At 42.6% G+C, this 16,377-nt stretch overlaps 1 protein-coding gene across 2 annotated transcripts in view; it reads left to right on the top strand.

The window, feature by feature from the left end:
- Positions 1-15,738, top strand: part of TTL (tubulin tyrosine ligase) — a 39,580-nt gene extending 23,842 nt beyond the window's left edge. Inside the window, exons 5-7 of one of the 2 annotated variants that reach the window (XM_011281173.3) lie at positions 10-279; positions 9,189-9,332; positions 12,262-15,738. In XM_011281173.3, the coding sequence (XP_011279475.1) occupies positions 10-279; positions 9,189-9,332; positions 12,262-12,376 (529 nt within the window). In that variant the 3' untranslated portion in view covers positions 12,377-15,738. The remainder of the gene's footprint in view (positions 1-9; positions 280-9,188; positions 9,333-12,261) is intronic. The other variant, XM_019827581.3, reaches the window with a different exon arrangement.
- The last annotated feature ends 639 nt before the right edge of the window (positions 15,739-16,377 follow it).

Below are 16,377 nucleotides of genomic sequence, written 5' to 3'. Positions count from 1 at the left end.
GACTTGCAGAAGCTGGGTCTTAGTGGATCATCAGTATAATATCTACCTCTACAAAGAGGGTGTGCTTCGGACTGCTTCAGAACCATATCATGTTGATAATTTCCAAGACAAAACCTGCCATTTGACCAATCACTGCATTCAGAAGGAATACTCAAAGAACTATGGAAAGTACGAAGAAGGGAATGAAATGTTCTTTGAGGAGTTCAATAAGTACCTAATAAGTGCTTTGAACATTACACTGGAGAGTAGTATCTTGCTACAAATTAAACATATAATAAGGTAACTGAATTGTATCTTTTTTGGTTGTGTGTCTTGAAGAAGCTTTGGAAAGTTTGTGCCTTTCAAGGAATTATTCCATTTAAGCTCTCTAAGGACAAAAGTTATTTGTAATATTCCTTTATTATCCCTTCAGTATCTGTAGGAACTGTAATGATGTCACTGTTTGCACTCTTTATATTGGTATCTTCTATTTTACCTCTATTGGCTAGAGGTCTATCAGTGTTATCTTTTTAAAAAGTCACCTTTTGGCTTTATTGATTTTCTCTATTGTTTTTATTTTTTATTTCTTTGATTTATGCTCCTTAATGTTTCCTTTCTTCTGCTTTTTTTGAGGGGTTTAATTTGTTTTCTAGTTTCCTTAACACAAAAGGTTAGACCATTGATTTGAGAGATTACCTTTTTTAAGTGCATTTAATGCTGTCACTTTCCCTCTAAATACTTACTGACACATCCCCCAGGTTTTGCTATGTTGTGTTTTCATTTTCATTTTATTAAAATATTTTCTAGTTTTCCTTGTGATTTCATCTTTGACTTGTGTTACTTAGAAATTTTCGCTAAACTTCCAAATATTTGGGGATTTTCCACATATTTTTCTATTACTGATTTTTATTTTAATTCCATCATGGTCAGAGAACATACTTTAAAATTTGTTAAAGTTTGTGTCATGGCCCACAATATGATCCAGTTTTAGTGAATGTTCCATGTGCACTAAAAATAACGTTTATTCTGCTATAGTTGGGCTGAGTGTCCTATAAATGTGAATTAGGTGAAAGTGATTAGTGTTGTTCAAGTCTTTTACATCCTTGCTGAATTTCTGTTCTGCTTGTTCTGTTCATGATTGAAAGGGAAAACATTGAAGTCTCCAAGTATAATTTTGGATTTATCTATGTCTCCTTTAGTTTTATCAGTTTTGCTTTATATGTTTTGAAGATCTGTTTTAGGTGCATACACATTTAGAGTTGTTACCTTTTTTGTTTTTGGCAACTGACCACTTTATCCATATGTAATTTCTGTCTTTATCTCTGGTAATATTTCTTACTTTAAAGTACATTGTCTGATATTAATTAATGTAGCCACTCCAGCTTTTTTTGATTAGTGATATGTCTCCATCCCTTTACTTCTATCCTATTCTGTTCCGTTCTATATTTAAAGTGGGCTTCTGGTAGACAGTGTATAGTTAGGTTTTGTTTTTGTTTTGTTTAACAAAATAGCCAATATGGTAATCTCTACCTTTCTAATTGGTGTGTTTTTATCATTTGAATTTAATTATTATTGGCTTGGCTGGATTTATATGTACTATTTTTTTATTTATTATCTGTCCCCTTTTGGTTTTGTTTTTCATTTTCCCATTGCCTCCCCCTTTTTTTTTTTTTTAATTTTTTTTCAACGTTTATTTATTTTTGGGACAGAGAGAGACAGAGCATGAACGGGCGAGGGGCAGAGAGAGAGGGAGACACAGAATCGGAAACAGGCTCCAGGCTCTGAGCCATCAGCCCAGAGCCCGACGCGGGGCTCGAACTCACGGACCGTGAGATCGTGACCTGGCTGAAGTCGGACGCTTAACCGACTGCGCCACCCAGGCGCCCCTCATTGCCTCCCTTTTAAAAAATTATTTGAATTTACTGCAGTGCCTCGGTGGCTCAGTTGGTTGGGCCTCTGACTTTTTGGCCCAGGTCATGATCTCGTGGTTTGTGAGTTCGAACCCTGCGTCAGGCTCTGTGCTGACAGCTCAGAGCCTGAAGCCTGCTTCGGATTCTGTGTCTCCCTGTCTCTCAAAACTGAATAAATGTTAAAAAAATTTTTTTTAAATAGAAATTATTTGAGTTTACTTAGAGTTATTGAATTTACTTAGAATTACTTAGAATTTTTAAATAAAAATTATTTTAATTTTTCTGTTGAGTATTTGGCTATCTTTCTCCCTCTCTCTTAGTGTTTACTCTAGGGATTATGATTTATATACCTAATATTTATTTCACAGCCTTCTTAGAGTTAATAATTTATCACTTCAAATAAAGTGCAGAAAACTTATAACCTTATAGTTCACTTAACTCTCCCCTTCTATAGTTGTTGTATATATTACATCTACATACATTAAAATCTCTACCACGTAATGTTATAATTTTTGTTACCAATATTCATATATATATATTATATGTATGACAGATTGTTAGGTTGGATTTTTTTTTAATACAAGACCAAATTGTATGCTGTCTACAAGAAACCCACTTTAAATATAAAAAGAGAAAAATATTTTTTTATTTGCCTTTTTTTATTCTCTTCCTTCAGTCCTGAAGTTCTAAGTTTCTCTCTGGTATTATTTCCCTTTAGACTTTAGCATTTCTTTTAGAGCAGTTCGTTCTGTAGGTAATAACGTCTTTTAATTTTCTGTCATCTGAGAATGCCTTTGTCTCACCTTATTCCTGAAGGATATTTTCACTGCTGTTACACAAACATAATGTCAAGCAAAAATTACAAAAAATATAAACTGTGTATACAAGATGCATACAGGTTGATTCTGTTCATATAAATTGAAAAGCAAAACTGAAGTTATTTAGAGGAATGTGCATGTGTGGTTAAAATAGAGAACTGAAGGAATGAAAAACATAAAATTCAAAATAGTGGTTATCTCTGAAGGGGAAGCAGAAGGCACCAGAGAAAGGATCCTAAAGGAATTGGATTGTAGATACGTGGTGGTCATTAATGCCACCTATATTTTAAACTCACAAGACGTCATCATTATCATCATCATTATTATTATAGAGTTAATAGTCATTTAGATTTTCCTATACATTTTAACCTTTTATGTTGCTTTTTTTTCTTTCATGCATTTTCTAGCTTTTGTCTAGGATCAGTTTCCTAACTCTTTTTTTTTTTTTTTTTATGTTTATTCATTTTTGAAAGACAGAGAGAGACAGAGCACAAGCAGGGGTGGGGCGGGGAGAGAGGGGGACACAGAATCTGAAGCAGGCTCCAGGTTCTGAGCTGTCAGCACAGAGCCCGACGCAGGGCTCGAACTCCCGAACCGTGAGATCATAACCTGAGCCAAAGTCGGATGCTCAACTGACTGAGCCACCCAGGCGCCCCATCAGTTTCCTAATTCTTTTTTTTTTTTTTTTTTTAATTTTCTTTTCAACGTTTATTTATTTTTTTGGGACAGAGAGAGACAGAGCATGAATGGGGGAGGGGCAGAGAGAGAGGGAGACACAGAATCGGAAACAGGCTCCAGGCTCCGAGCCATCAGCCCAGAGCCTGACGCGGGGCTCGAACTCCCGGACCGCGAGATCGTGACCTGGCTGAAGTCGGACGCTTAACCGACTGCGCCACCCAGGCGCCCCCAGTTTCCTAATTCTTAAAAAACTCATTTTTATTCCTTTTTAAGTAAAGTCTGCTGCTGATGAATCATTTTGGTTTTTTATTTATCTAATAATTTATCTACATTTCTTTTTTCTTTAAGATTTGTTTAAATGTTTGTTTATTTTTTTGAGAGAAAGAGAGGGGGGAGGGAGGGGCAGAGAGAGGCAGAAGAGAGAGGCAAAGCAGGCTCCAGGCTGTGAGCTTTCAGCACCGAGCCTGATGCCAGTCTCAAAGTCATGGACTGTGCGATCATGAGCTGAGCCGAAGTTGGATGCTTAACTGAGCCACACAGGTGCATCTATTTTTTCTTTATTTTTTTAAAAGACGTGGAAAGATTTTTTAAAGACATGTTATGGAAATGGATTTCTAGATCAGCAAAATCTTTTTTTTTTTTTTTTTAAACACTTTGAAGATGGCTTGCCATTGTCTCTGGCTTCTGTCTCTTTCTGGCTTCTGTCTCTTCCTTTGAGGTGTCAGCAACAATTTTAGCTTGCTCTGTGTCATTTCTCTGTTTTGAAGATTTATTTTCATCCATTTTTATAAGTGTTACTGTGAGTTGTGTATACTTGTCTTTGTACTTATTGCTGCCTACGTGTCATAGTGCTTCTTGAATCTGCAGCTACAGGTCTTTTATTTGTTTTGGAATATTCATGGCCGCCATCTTTTCCCTTTTGGCTTTTGTCCCATTCTTCTTTCCTCTGGGACTGTAATTACATGGTACCAATCCTTTTCACTGTCTCATATTTCTCCCATGGTTTTTGTGTATCATTTGGTCTCTTCCTTTAGCAATTGAAACCTGTTTAGAAAGGAAAAAGGAAAATGCCAATGTGTTGATAACTCATCTCTTGAGCTCTTGATTTTAGGGATTGTGCTTTCCGGTTCTAGAATTTCCATTTGACCCTTTTTAGATTATAGTTCTCTTGTGAAATTTCCCACTTGTCTTATATCGTCTTGAACATGTTAACAGTGATTCTTTAACATCTTCATTTGATTAGTCTGAAATCTGAATTACCTGTAGTAGAGGTTAGCAAACTATGTCCTATGGGCCGAATCCAACCTAAAGCCCGTTTTCATATAAACCATAAGCTAAAAGTGGTTTTTACATTTTTGAAAGATTTTTTAGAAATAGAAGAATATGTAGCAGAAACTCTCTGTAGCCTTCAAAATCTAAAATAGTTACTGTCTGGTCCTTTGTAGAAAAAGTTTGCCAACCCCTGACTTACATGTTTGCTTCTGTTGTCTGTTTTTTCTCTCGGTCCTGTTTCTTGATATGCCTGCAAATAATTTTTTAGTGCTATTACTCATTTATTATAGTTTACTAAATCCAATAGAGATTTTTTTTTAATTTTTTTAACGTTTATTTATTTTTGAGACAGAGAGAGACAGAGCATGAACGAGGGAGGGTCAGAGAGAGAGGGAGACACAGAATCTGAAACAGGCTCCAGGCTCTGAGCCATCAGCACAGAGCCTGGCGCAGGGCTTGAACTCACGAACCGCGAGATCGTGACCTGAGCCGAAGTCGGATGCTTAACCGACTGAGCCACCCAGGAGCCCCCAATAGAGATTTTTTTTAAGTTGAGGTATAACATGTGTATGGTAAATTCCATACATCTTAAGTGTACAGTGTGGTGAACTTCTAATTATACGCATACTCAGATAATCATTACACGAATCATGATATAAAATATTTACAGCACCTCAGAATACTTTCTTGAACTCCCTCAAAATATATACTTCATGCCACTGATAGCCACTCTTCTGACTTTTATTACCCTCCTTTTGCTTACTCTTACACTTTATGTAAATGGAATTATACTGTATTTCCTGTTTCCTGTTCAACTTTTTTCACAATTATACCTATGAGTTTCATCTGTATTGTTGCATAGGAGTAATTTACCTTTTTTACTGCTGTGTGATATTTCATTGTGTGATTATTACATGATTTATCCCTTCTATAGTCGATGGACATCTTGGTCTTTATCTTTTATATTTTAGACCTATAATCTACCTGAATTGTTATATGTCAAGTGTCATGTTTCTCTATGGGGTATCCCATTGACCCAGGACCATTTGTGCATAAGGCTGACCTTTCCTCACTGTATTTTGGTGAGGTTTTGTTATAAATCAGGTGATCCTTTATGTGTGTGATCTCCATTCTGTTCTGTTGGTCTCTTATCTGTCCTGTCATTACCACCTGTCACAATGACTGAGACTTTTTCCTTAATGTATTCTACTATAGAGTCTGGCAGAATAATTATAGAGTCCCATTCCTTCAGGGATTGTAGGTGCTTAGAATTCTGACACCAGAGAAATCAAGTATGCTGAGGAAAGATTTCCTATTTTAGGCAAAAGATTTATTAGATATTTGTTATACCACCACCACCATCACCACTCCCCCATTGTTCTGTACAGTTCAGAGAGTGCTGCTACTTTGGTGCTATAAATGCTCCCAACAGCTCTTACGCATGTATGTGTGTGGTTTTTTTCCCCCTGCTAGCCTCCCCCTAACTTCCCACTCCTGCTGAAAAAAGATGTACTGTATAAAGTCTCCAATGATGAAAAAAATTCTTTAAAGTGAATTATTAATCTTGAGCTTCCAGCAAATTAAAAAAAATACTTAATTTTGATTTGCTTCTGGCTCTCGGTTTTTCCTTTATCTGTTTGAGCATGTTTCTTTCACTTTGTTGGGGTTCTTTCTTTTCTTTCCTTCTTTCCCTTTCTTTCTTTCTTTCTTTCTTTCTATCATGAACATCTATTAAATTTAAATGTTTTCTTAATTATAATATTGGAAAGGATATTTTAATTAAACAAAAGTTAGGGGCGCCTGGGTGGCTCAGACACTTAAGCGTCCAGCTTTGGCTCAGGTCATGATCTCTTGGTTTGTGGGTTTGTGAGTCCCACATAGGGCTCTCTGCTATCAGTGCAGAGTCCGCTTTGGGTCTTCTGACTCCCTTGCTCTCTACCCCTCCCCCTCTCACGCATGGGCAAGCGCGTCCACGTGTGCACACGCTCTTTCCCTCTCTCTTTCTCTCTCAAAAATAAACAAACATTTGGGGTACATGGGTGGCTAAGTTGGTTAAGCGTCCAACTTTGGCTCAGATCATGATCTTGTGATTCGTGAGTTCCAGCCCTGCATCAGGCTCTGTGCTGACCACTCAGAGCCTGGAGCCTGCTTTGGATTCTGTGTTTCCCTCTCTCTCTGCCCTTCCCTGACTCACGCTCTGTCCCTGTCTCTCAAAAATGAATTAAAATGTTTAAAAAAATTTTTTTAATAAAATAAGGGGCGCCTGGGTGGCTCAGTTGGTTGATAGTCCAACTCTTGGTTTCAGCTCAGGTCATGATCTCATGGTTCATGGCATTGGACCCCACCTTGGCCTGTGCTAACAGCACAAAGCCTGCTTGAAATTCTCTCTCCCCCTCTCTCCCTTTGTCCCTCCTCTGCTTGCTCTCTCTCAAAAAAATAAACTCGGGGCGCCTGGGTGGCTCAGTCGGTTAAGCATCCGACTTCGGCTCAGGTCATGATCTCGCGGTCCGTGAGTTCGAGCCGCGCATCAGGCTCTGTGCTGACAGCTCAGAGCCTGGAGCCTGCTTCACATTCTGTGTCTCCCTCTCTCTCTGACCCTCCCCCATTCATGCTGTCTCTCCCTGTCTCAAAAATAAATAAACGTTAAAAAAAAAATTAAAAATAAATAAATAAATAAATAAATAAATAAATAAATAAATAAACTGAAAGAAAAAAATAAAATAAAAATAAAACAAATGTCATGTGTAAAAATGTTTAAAAAAAAGTTAAGGGTATTCTTTCATAGTAGAGATAAAGATACGGAAAAAAATGTGGTATGTGCCTTACCAGTGTAGGTTAAAAATGAATGAGAGAAGAAAATTTTATTCCAGTTGGTTGTTAAATGGCTAACTGACCAAAATTATATTTAAAGGTTTAAATATATGCATAGAAATATTTTCCTTTTCAGGGGGAGAAAAAGTAAGTTGACACTTGGAGAGGGTCGAGATGGAGGGAAGTCGGGGGAGCAAGACCCCGGCTCCAAGTTCACAGAGGTCCCAGTTCGTTTGTTCTTTCTTTTCTTTTCTTTTCTTTTCTTTTCTTTTCTTTTCTTTTCTTTTCTTTTTTTTAGAGGTCCCAGTTCTTTAATGTCATTAGTCACAAACTACCTGTACAGATACATTATGGAGTCAGTCACATGGAAGCCAATTTCTTTATTTTTCCTTCTAAACATACAGTTGTGTAGGAGGAAAGCCATTCCTGGTAATCTTAGAGTTGTCATAACATATTTTATTACTAGAATAGATATTTTGCCCCAACATTCAGTTGAGGGAAAAATCAGGGAAGGTCTTCATAAAACAGAAATAGCATAGGTTGTCTGGGATGGTTATTCTGGAAAACAGTGATTTATTATTCATAGGTTCTTTATAAATTATTTCATTGAACTATCCCAGCACTAGGACTAGGTATTATTTTTACCCCTTCCTTTATGGATAAAGAAATCAAAGCTTGGCCCAGAGAGGTTAAAAAAAAACTTGTTCCAAATTTTGGCCTTAGCCCCCCGACCTTAGATCTCATGTACTTACTCATTTTCTGAGATTGACTTTGAACTTTTTTGTGTTTGTGTTTTTTCCCAATTTTTTTGAACAGTAGTGGTGTTCATAATAATTCTATTTTCTATTTCAATATTTAAATCTTTTAATTAGTAATAATTTGGCATTAGAACTGGAGCTAGTGAAAGAATTAGAACTGGAGCCAGTGAAAGAAATGAATTCTTTTAATTAGTAATAATTTGGCATTAGAACTGGAGCTAGTGGAAGAAATGAATGAGGCCAGCTTCACTGCAAATTCTGCCCTTCACCAAATGGCAGTCCATTTCTTTCATATGGCAAAAATGCGTGGGAGTGTTTTATTTATTACAAACAAATATGGCAGCAGCCCTACTGTTGGAGGAATCCACGGGCCACGGTGACTCAGCGCTGTGGTAGGAAAGCAGCCCCTACCTGTAAGAACAGGACTGCAGAGTTTTCTGACAAATAGCTTGATAAGTAGTATTGTCTTGAATAATCTGTTGGTAACAAATTTAAAAGAGAGAATTGGGGCACCCAACTGTCTCTGTGGAGTGTGCAGCTCTTGATCTCTGGGTTGTGAGTTCGAGCTGGGTGTTGGGTGTAGAGATTACCTAAAAATAAAATCTCACGGCACCTGAGCGGTTCATTTGGTTAAGCGTCCGACTTCGTCTCAGGTCATGATCTCACTGCTTGTGAGTTTGAGCCCTGTGTCAGGCTCTGTGCTGATAGCTCAGAGCCTGGAGCCTGCTTTGGATTCTGTGTCTCCCTCTCTCTCTGTCCCTGCCCTGCTTGCTCACTCGCCCTCTTTCTCTTCCTCTCTCAAAAATAAATAAAACATTTAAAAAATTTTTTAATAAAATAAAAACTAAGTCAAAGTGGATTTTTATCAGCACTTTTGATATAAAATCATCCAAGTATGTCTTCTGTGTTCCTTCTCCCTCAACCAATCCGTTCTCAGTGAGCTCTCCCACTCTGCCCCACAGAAGCTGCCTCATGAGCGTGGAGCCCGCCATCAGCACCAGGCACCTCCCTTACCAGAGCTTCCAGCTCTTTGGCTTTGACTTCATGGTGGACGAGGAGCTGAAGGTCTGGCTCATTGAGGTCAACGGCGCCCCAGCTTGTGCCCAGTAAGCCTGAACACCACTGCGTTTTAACAAATGGGAAGTTGGTTCCACAGTAGGAATAGCCTATCTTGGCAAGGTAGTGAGTTCCCGTTACCAAAGTGTTCAAGTGTAGACCATGTAACTGCTGTCAGGGAGGATATCCTTTGGCCGGACCCTGGCTGGCGGGGGTCAGGGGGCTTTGCTGAGTCAGTCCTTCCTAATTCCCCCATGTGTGTTGAGCAGTAGTCTGTGCTCAAGTGGGCAGTAGTTGCTATGAAAGTTTCAACAAAGCTAAAAAACTGCCAGAGGAGACCCTCTTGTGTGACTGGTTCAGGGAGCAGGTCCTGTGAGTGGACCGGGACGGTGATGACCAAGAAATCGAGGGGCTCCCTGGGCAAGAAGTGTTCTGAGAAGGCATTGTAGGCACAGTGGAGCTAGAAATGGTATGCAAGAGAAGAGTGTCACATGCACCAAGGGGAGGAGGGGAGAGCCTTCAGAAGGGGGACATAGCATCCAGTGGAACCATGCCCCATGCCAGGCGCTATGGGAGTTGCACAGATGAACAGAATGTGCCCTCAAAAGCATGATGGAGGCCTTAGATGTAAGGGAAAGTCAGACGGACCTTATCCTCATATGCTGCTGGTTTTTCTAAAGATTCACTTTCATCAGGTCGAAACCCCTCCGTGGTTCCCCATATCCATGTCCTGGAGGAGCTGAGGTGATCTTCCTCCACAGGTTTAGGAGAAAGTCCCAAGCCTACAAGGGGCAGTATTAACACACAAGTAGCTCTTTCATTAGGAGCCAGGCCTTTGCCACGTGCTCAGTGGCTGTGACATGGCGGGTGTGATTCGTCTTGTTCGGCACTCCCTTCAGCCAACCAGTACTCGTTAGTACCCCCAACTCGCCAGGCCCCGTACTGGGCCCTGAGTCACAGTCATGAGCAGAGGTGCAGACCCTGCCCTTAGAGAGACTGCGGGCATGACAGAGGACCAGACAAATACAGATTACAAGCTGGGACATTTTATCCGTGGTAAAGGATGTGAACGGTAATATCATTGAGCAAAGGGCTGCTGTTGAGGGGTGGTGTTTGGAACTGAGTCGGAAGGAGGAAGGAGAGGTGAGCAGACTGAAGCAAGGGGGAGAGCAGGCTGGCTCACATCTTCTCTTCACCAGATCCACCTCAGCCTGCCCGTTTTCCCCTGTCCTTGCAGTAAAGGTTCTGTCCTCCCTCGTGCTCCGTGCCCTATCCCCACTCCTGTCCTACGTCCCTGGCCTTCCTCATTCACAGTATCATCCTTTCTCCCCCTTCAGGGTGTGGTTCCCATCAGCACGTGGGTGCACAGCAGATTTCCACAGCTGTCAGAAAAGAGCCCTCCCCTGATGCCATGTCCTGCTCCAGAGACTCCTCCTCCCCACTCGGGTCAGAGCCAGACTTCTAGAAAGCAGCGCCTGCTCAGGCCGTCTCCTCTTCCTCTGCCCTCATGCATGCCGTGGATCATTCTGGGCTGGATGCTGTCCCCTCCATCCCATAGAAACTGCTCTAAGGTCCCCAGCCCAGTCCACGTTGCCCAAGTCCAGCGGCCCCTTTCTGTCTGCACTTCCCTGAGCCTCTCGGCAGTGTTTGAGGCAGCTGCTCACACCTTGCTGAGACGCTCTTCTGTTGTGGCTTCAGGCACACTCTGTACCGGGAGGGTTTGCCTGAGGAGGGGTGGGCAAGATTGGCCCCCTGTTCCTCATCGCCCTGGCTGTTTGTCTTCTCTATTACGCTTTCTCTGAACGTGATCTTATTCAACTTCATAATTTTAAAACCACCAAATTGCATCACAGCCAAAGTTCCAGACCAGTGTCTGCACCGGCCTGCCCACCGTCCTGCAAGGATGTCTGTGGCTGTCCGAGAGGCACCCCTTGCCCCAGGCTCTCCCGTCCCCGTGAATGACCACCTCCCCTCTGCACAGAATCTAAGCTGGAATCCCGACCCAGATCCGGCCTCCTTCTCTCCATTACCCTCAGATTCTGGCTTGAGGCTTGTCAGCTTGGCCTCCAGCCTTGGCAGTCCCCTGCCATCCACCTTCCCTGCCCTCGCTCTCCCACAGGTCATCCTCCATCACCGTGGACGCTTTTGCCAAGAGCCTCCAACAGGGACGTCCTCTTCTGCTCTTGCCCCTGTAAAACCCACTCTCCGTGCACACTGCTCCTTCCATGGGCGCCGCCCCTCTTTTCCCCCTCCCCCAACATGTTCTCTCTTTCTCTCCTCTCCCCTTCCCTGTTTTCCGCCTCCTTCTGCCTTTTTGGGTCTGTCTCTCCTCTCCTCCATCCTCTTTTCTAAATTTTTAAAAATGTTTTTACTTATTTTTGAGAGAGAGACAGAACATGAGCAGGGAAGGGGCAGAGAGTAAGGCAGAGACACAGAATCCAAAGCAGGCTCCGGGCTCTGAGCTGTCAGCACAGAGCTCAACACGGGCCTCGAGCTTGTGAACCGCAAGATCATGACCTGAGCCGAAGTCAGACACTTAACTGACTGAGCCACTCAGCCCCCACCCCCGTCATCTACTGTTTGTCTGACTTCACTCGTTCTCCAGATCTTGGCTTAGCTGTCACTCCTGGGTGACTCCTTAGCTGTCTTTCCTGGAGTTTCCTCAGCCACACGGAGAGGGGGCAGTATACCCACTGCAGACAGGCCAGATGAAAGACTTACCCTTGAAAATTGCCCGTCTTTCCTGCCGGTGAGAGCAGGAGCTGTTTGTTCACCTGAGACCTTCTAGAAATGTTTGTTAACGGGGTGCTTTATCTTCATGCCATGCCTCGTGCAGCATTCGTATGTACGGTGGAAACCAGTTTTATAAATTTGGTCACGAGATGGAACATCTAGGGCAGGTCCTGGTGATAAACATCATGACTTTTCATGTGCGTTTTGATGAACATCTTCAGTGATATTTCTAAAAACCCGTTTCAGGAAGCTCTATGCAGAACTGTGCCAGGGCATCGTGGACATAGCCATATCCAGTGTCTTCCCGCCCCCAGACGTGGAGCCACAGCAGGTCCAGCCGGCCGCGTTCATCAAGCTGTGACCCAGGGAGGCGCCCAGAGCTGCCTCAGAAGAAGCATGAGCTCCTGCTCCAGGGGAAGGTGAAAGGTCAGGATCGCTCGTTCCCAAGCCAGAACTGGAGAAAGAGAGGCAACCGGCCAAGCCGTGATCGAAGAGAGAGCATGAGGAAAAAAGGCGACTTCCCCGAAGAGTGGTTGCTCAGGGGTTCCCAGGTGGCGCTCGCAGCACTGCTGTCGAGATGTGAAAACCGCGGCAAACTTCTCTGAGGGGAGAGTACAATATTCTTCTAAGGGGAAAAGACAGGGACTTGATTATTTTATGTTCTCGTTCTTTAAAAAAAAAAAAAAATCCAATTTTTATCCTAAGGCAGCATTGTGAGCAGCGCCTCTCCTCCCTGGGGATCGAGACTGTTGGACCTTTGGTTGGTGTCTTTCCACCTGCTGCAGCCTTAGTGCCTTAGCTCTATGCCCAGCTGCAACCCTTTTGTCTGGGACAGGGATCGGATGTGATAGCTTTCGGGGAGGTGGCCGATGTGTTCCCCGCCCATCCCTCTCCACAGCACCCTGCCCGTGGGAGTCTGGACAAGCATGCACCAACAGTCCTTGGTTCCGTGCTAGGCGCCACCTCGCGGCAAAGGGGGTTTTCCTCACCACGTTCCTGATGGTGTTTGGTCAGTCACCTGTCAGGGTTGCTGTGGGCTGGGCACCAAAACGGCAAATGCTGCTCTCGATCTGCTCTGTGCATGTTTTAGAAACCAAACAGCAAGTTTGCCACAACATAAGCATCAAATAAGCATGAGAGAGAAAAAAACACGATGTCTTGCTTTACTTAATAGTTGGGTATGGTGGATCTTTGAAATATGATGATTCTCAGTTATCTTGGTTTTAACCAGAACTCTACATGCACTTTTGCAAAGTTCCCTTTTGTTCTCTTTTTGTTGTTGTTGTTGTTGTTATTGTTGTTGCTGTTTTGACTTTTGTAAAAACCCCTCTAGGGGGCAGGAGAGTAGAATTCCACACACACCCCACCGCCGCCACCAGGTGGCACTGCCCCAGACCCAGGTGGCTTTCCTCCATTTTCTTGCTCTCCAAGCACCTCCTGCAGGAGCTGGAAGAGGTTTTGTTCCAGGGTTTTGTTCTTTTCTCTGCTTCTGCCTCTTGACATCAGGGTGAGGCTCCGAACGGGTGTATGTCTGGCCTGGGAAAGACATGGTTTCAGAGCTCCACAGAGCATCTTATAGGTCAACAAATGTGTCCTATTAGGTGTAGTTTCCATTTACTGGATCAAATATTCTGTAGATTTTTCAGGAGGCTGCATCACTACCAGTGGGAAGAACAAGATGCTACTTGCGTTCAGTGTGAGCTGACTGAACAGGTCCTCCATAGAGTGTGCTGGGAACCACAGCAGGCCCCCTGTCCAATACATGCTGTGTTCTTCCTGCGTGTATATATGTGCTCCAGTATTCTTTCTACTTGTCACCAGACAACAGTTCTGTAGTCAGGGAGACTTTTAAAAAGAGAAAAGAGAGCAACGCCTCCTCAAACATGATGAGATGTGGGAGCTTACAGTGAAGAAAGGAATATTTCATAGATGCAGCAGTGGGTGTAGGATGTGATGGCATTATGTCGGGGTGAAGGAGAAGGACCCAGCTGGTTTAGCTTTTCTGTGAATTTGGAATTACAAGACAAAAGCCCGGGTGGTTACCCAGAAACAGATAATGAGGTTTGCATCCAGAGCAAAATAAAACAGTTAGTGGTGGAGGTCAGTCTTGGAGGCCCAGCACTGTTGGGTTAGTGTCTAGAAAGTCTAAGTGTCTGAGTCCTTGGGAGGTCTCTGTGGACTGGTTTTGGGGAAAGCATGGAGGTTTCTGTAGTGCTATCACATGTGAACGCAGATTTGTAACAATCTTTTTGACCCAAATTAAAGGGACATTTGAGAGTTTTCCAGCGCTTACAGTGACAGAGCTAAGAATAGATGTTGGAAGTTCATGGATCTTGATGGATTTTCTAAGAAATTTAAATCAGTAGCATATACGTGAGGGAAGTAAGGCTTTAAAAAGAAGGTTCTGCTTCATTCCTCACATGGTTTCAAATAAGTATCTATTTTATGCATTTATTTTCAATCAAGTGGGATGGTTGCCTCCGAACTGTTCCATACCCTTCCATGATATCCTTGGCACAGATGGTTATGCCTCGCTCTTCAGTTAGTCTTTATATGTGCAGTCCGAGTACATGTCGCCAGTTGCTGGGGGAGGAGGTGTTCTTTATTTGGAGATGATTCCAGTCTTGGTGGTGTCATTTAGCTGCACAGTGTGAGATGAACTCGTTAACCTCACTGTGCCTTAGTTTCTTATCTCATGGAAGAAATTGTTGCCTGACCCAGGGACTACCTCAAGGGCGTTTAGTGAGGACAGGTGAAATTAGGAAGACTCGAGAACCTGTAGTACCAAGGTTCTCAGTGTTGACGGTATGCTGGACTCACTGGGGAAGCTTTTAAAAAATGTTGGTGTCTACACCCTCCCCCTCTCTCCCACCTCTGACCAATCGAATCCAAACGTCAGGCATCAGTATGCTCTGAGATGCCTTCAACCACTGCTTGAGAAGGAAAGACAAATGCATTATTACCTTAGAATAATCAGATAAGGCCTAGGACTTTTTTTTTTAAAGTTCCTTTTGGAAGGATAGGCATTCCTTTAAGAACGACCATGTTGTTGCCCTGATACAGGCAACTGCTGTCTAAGCACGTTCTCTTTTTGCTTCCTGTCCCAGCATTTGTAAACGCAAACGTGCTTTCATTTACTCACACAGTTTGTGAAGCCCTGACAACAAATGTAAACAGACAGGAATTTATAAATCTGTTAAATATGTGTTAAGATTATTAACGCTTGAGAGGAAAGCCCCTTCCCTCACACTTAACTCCTGGCGTAATCCTAAACTCGATTTTACCCAGAACATTGAAGTGCCTCCGTGTCTGTAGGATACAGTGGAGCAGGTGCCGGCATACTTCCCAGCTGACTTGATGTTTCAAACTAGTGCCTCAGGATCATTATCTCAGACTTAGCAGTGCTGGAAACGTATGGGATCCACGGAATCCGCAAGCAGCGGTGAAGCTCCCAGAGGGTGTTTTCATTGACAGCCAAGGTTGTGTCCAGCACGTGTGGACCCAGCCCTGTTGTGGGCATGGGGGGGACTCTACTAGAGAAGACAAGGTGCCAGAGTTAGGTTTCCTGCAGCATGTGGCTGCTGTGGCAAAAATGCAGTGACACACTTGTCTCTGATCCTGAACACAGGATCTGTACCTAAGAGGAAATGACTTCTGAAAATAAGGTGATTTTATGAATGTTTAAAATTCCCAGAGCATTAAAGTAAAGTAATATTTCAAGTATTTTTGTGCCCTTGGGTTCTATCATCTTATTGTGGTTGTTGACTGTCCTAGGAGAGCACTGGCTATTTGAATCCATGACTTTGTTACTCAGAGGTAGACAGACTTTTTTTGGAAAGGGTCAGATTAGTAAATATTCTAGGCTTTGCAAACCAAACAGGTTCTTTGTTGCATATTCTTCTTCTTTTTTTTTTTTTAACCAACTCTTTAAAAATTTAAAACAGAGGCATCTGGGTGGCTCAGATGGGTAAGTGTCTGACTCTCGATCTCAACTCAGGTCTTGATCTCGGGGTCATGAGTTCAAGCCCCGCATTGGGCTACATGCTGGTCATGGAGCCTACTTTTAAATTATTTTTATTTTTATTTCTTTTTTTTAGTACACACAAACACAAGCCAGATGTGGCCATTGTTGGCTGACCCCAGCGTGTTACTGAATACATAAGCCAACAGATTGTCTTTTGAAAGTGTAATGAGCTCTTCTAGGGTGAAGCGTTGGAACAATTTCCACAGCCCAAATCCAGTCCATGTCTTACATGTCTTGTATATTGTCTGAATCATGATGCAGATTGCCAGATGAGTCCCACGGTTGTGAGAAGGGAGGAGGTAGAGGGGCTTTCTGAAAGGATTCTACAATCAGCCAGA

Source organism: Felis catus, chromosome A3, assembly GCF_018350175.1.
Source record: "Felis catus isolate Fca126 chromosome A3, F.catus_Fca126_mat1.0, whole genome shotgun sequence".
Lineage (NCBI taxonomy): Eukaryota > Metazoa > Chordata > Mammalia > Carnivora > Felidae > Felis > Felis catus.
The sequence above is the reverse complement of the archived record's forward strand: the minus strand, read 5'-3'. Positions and strand labels throughout refer to the sequence as shown.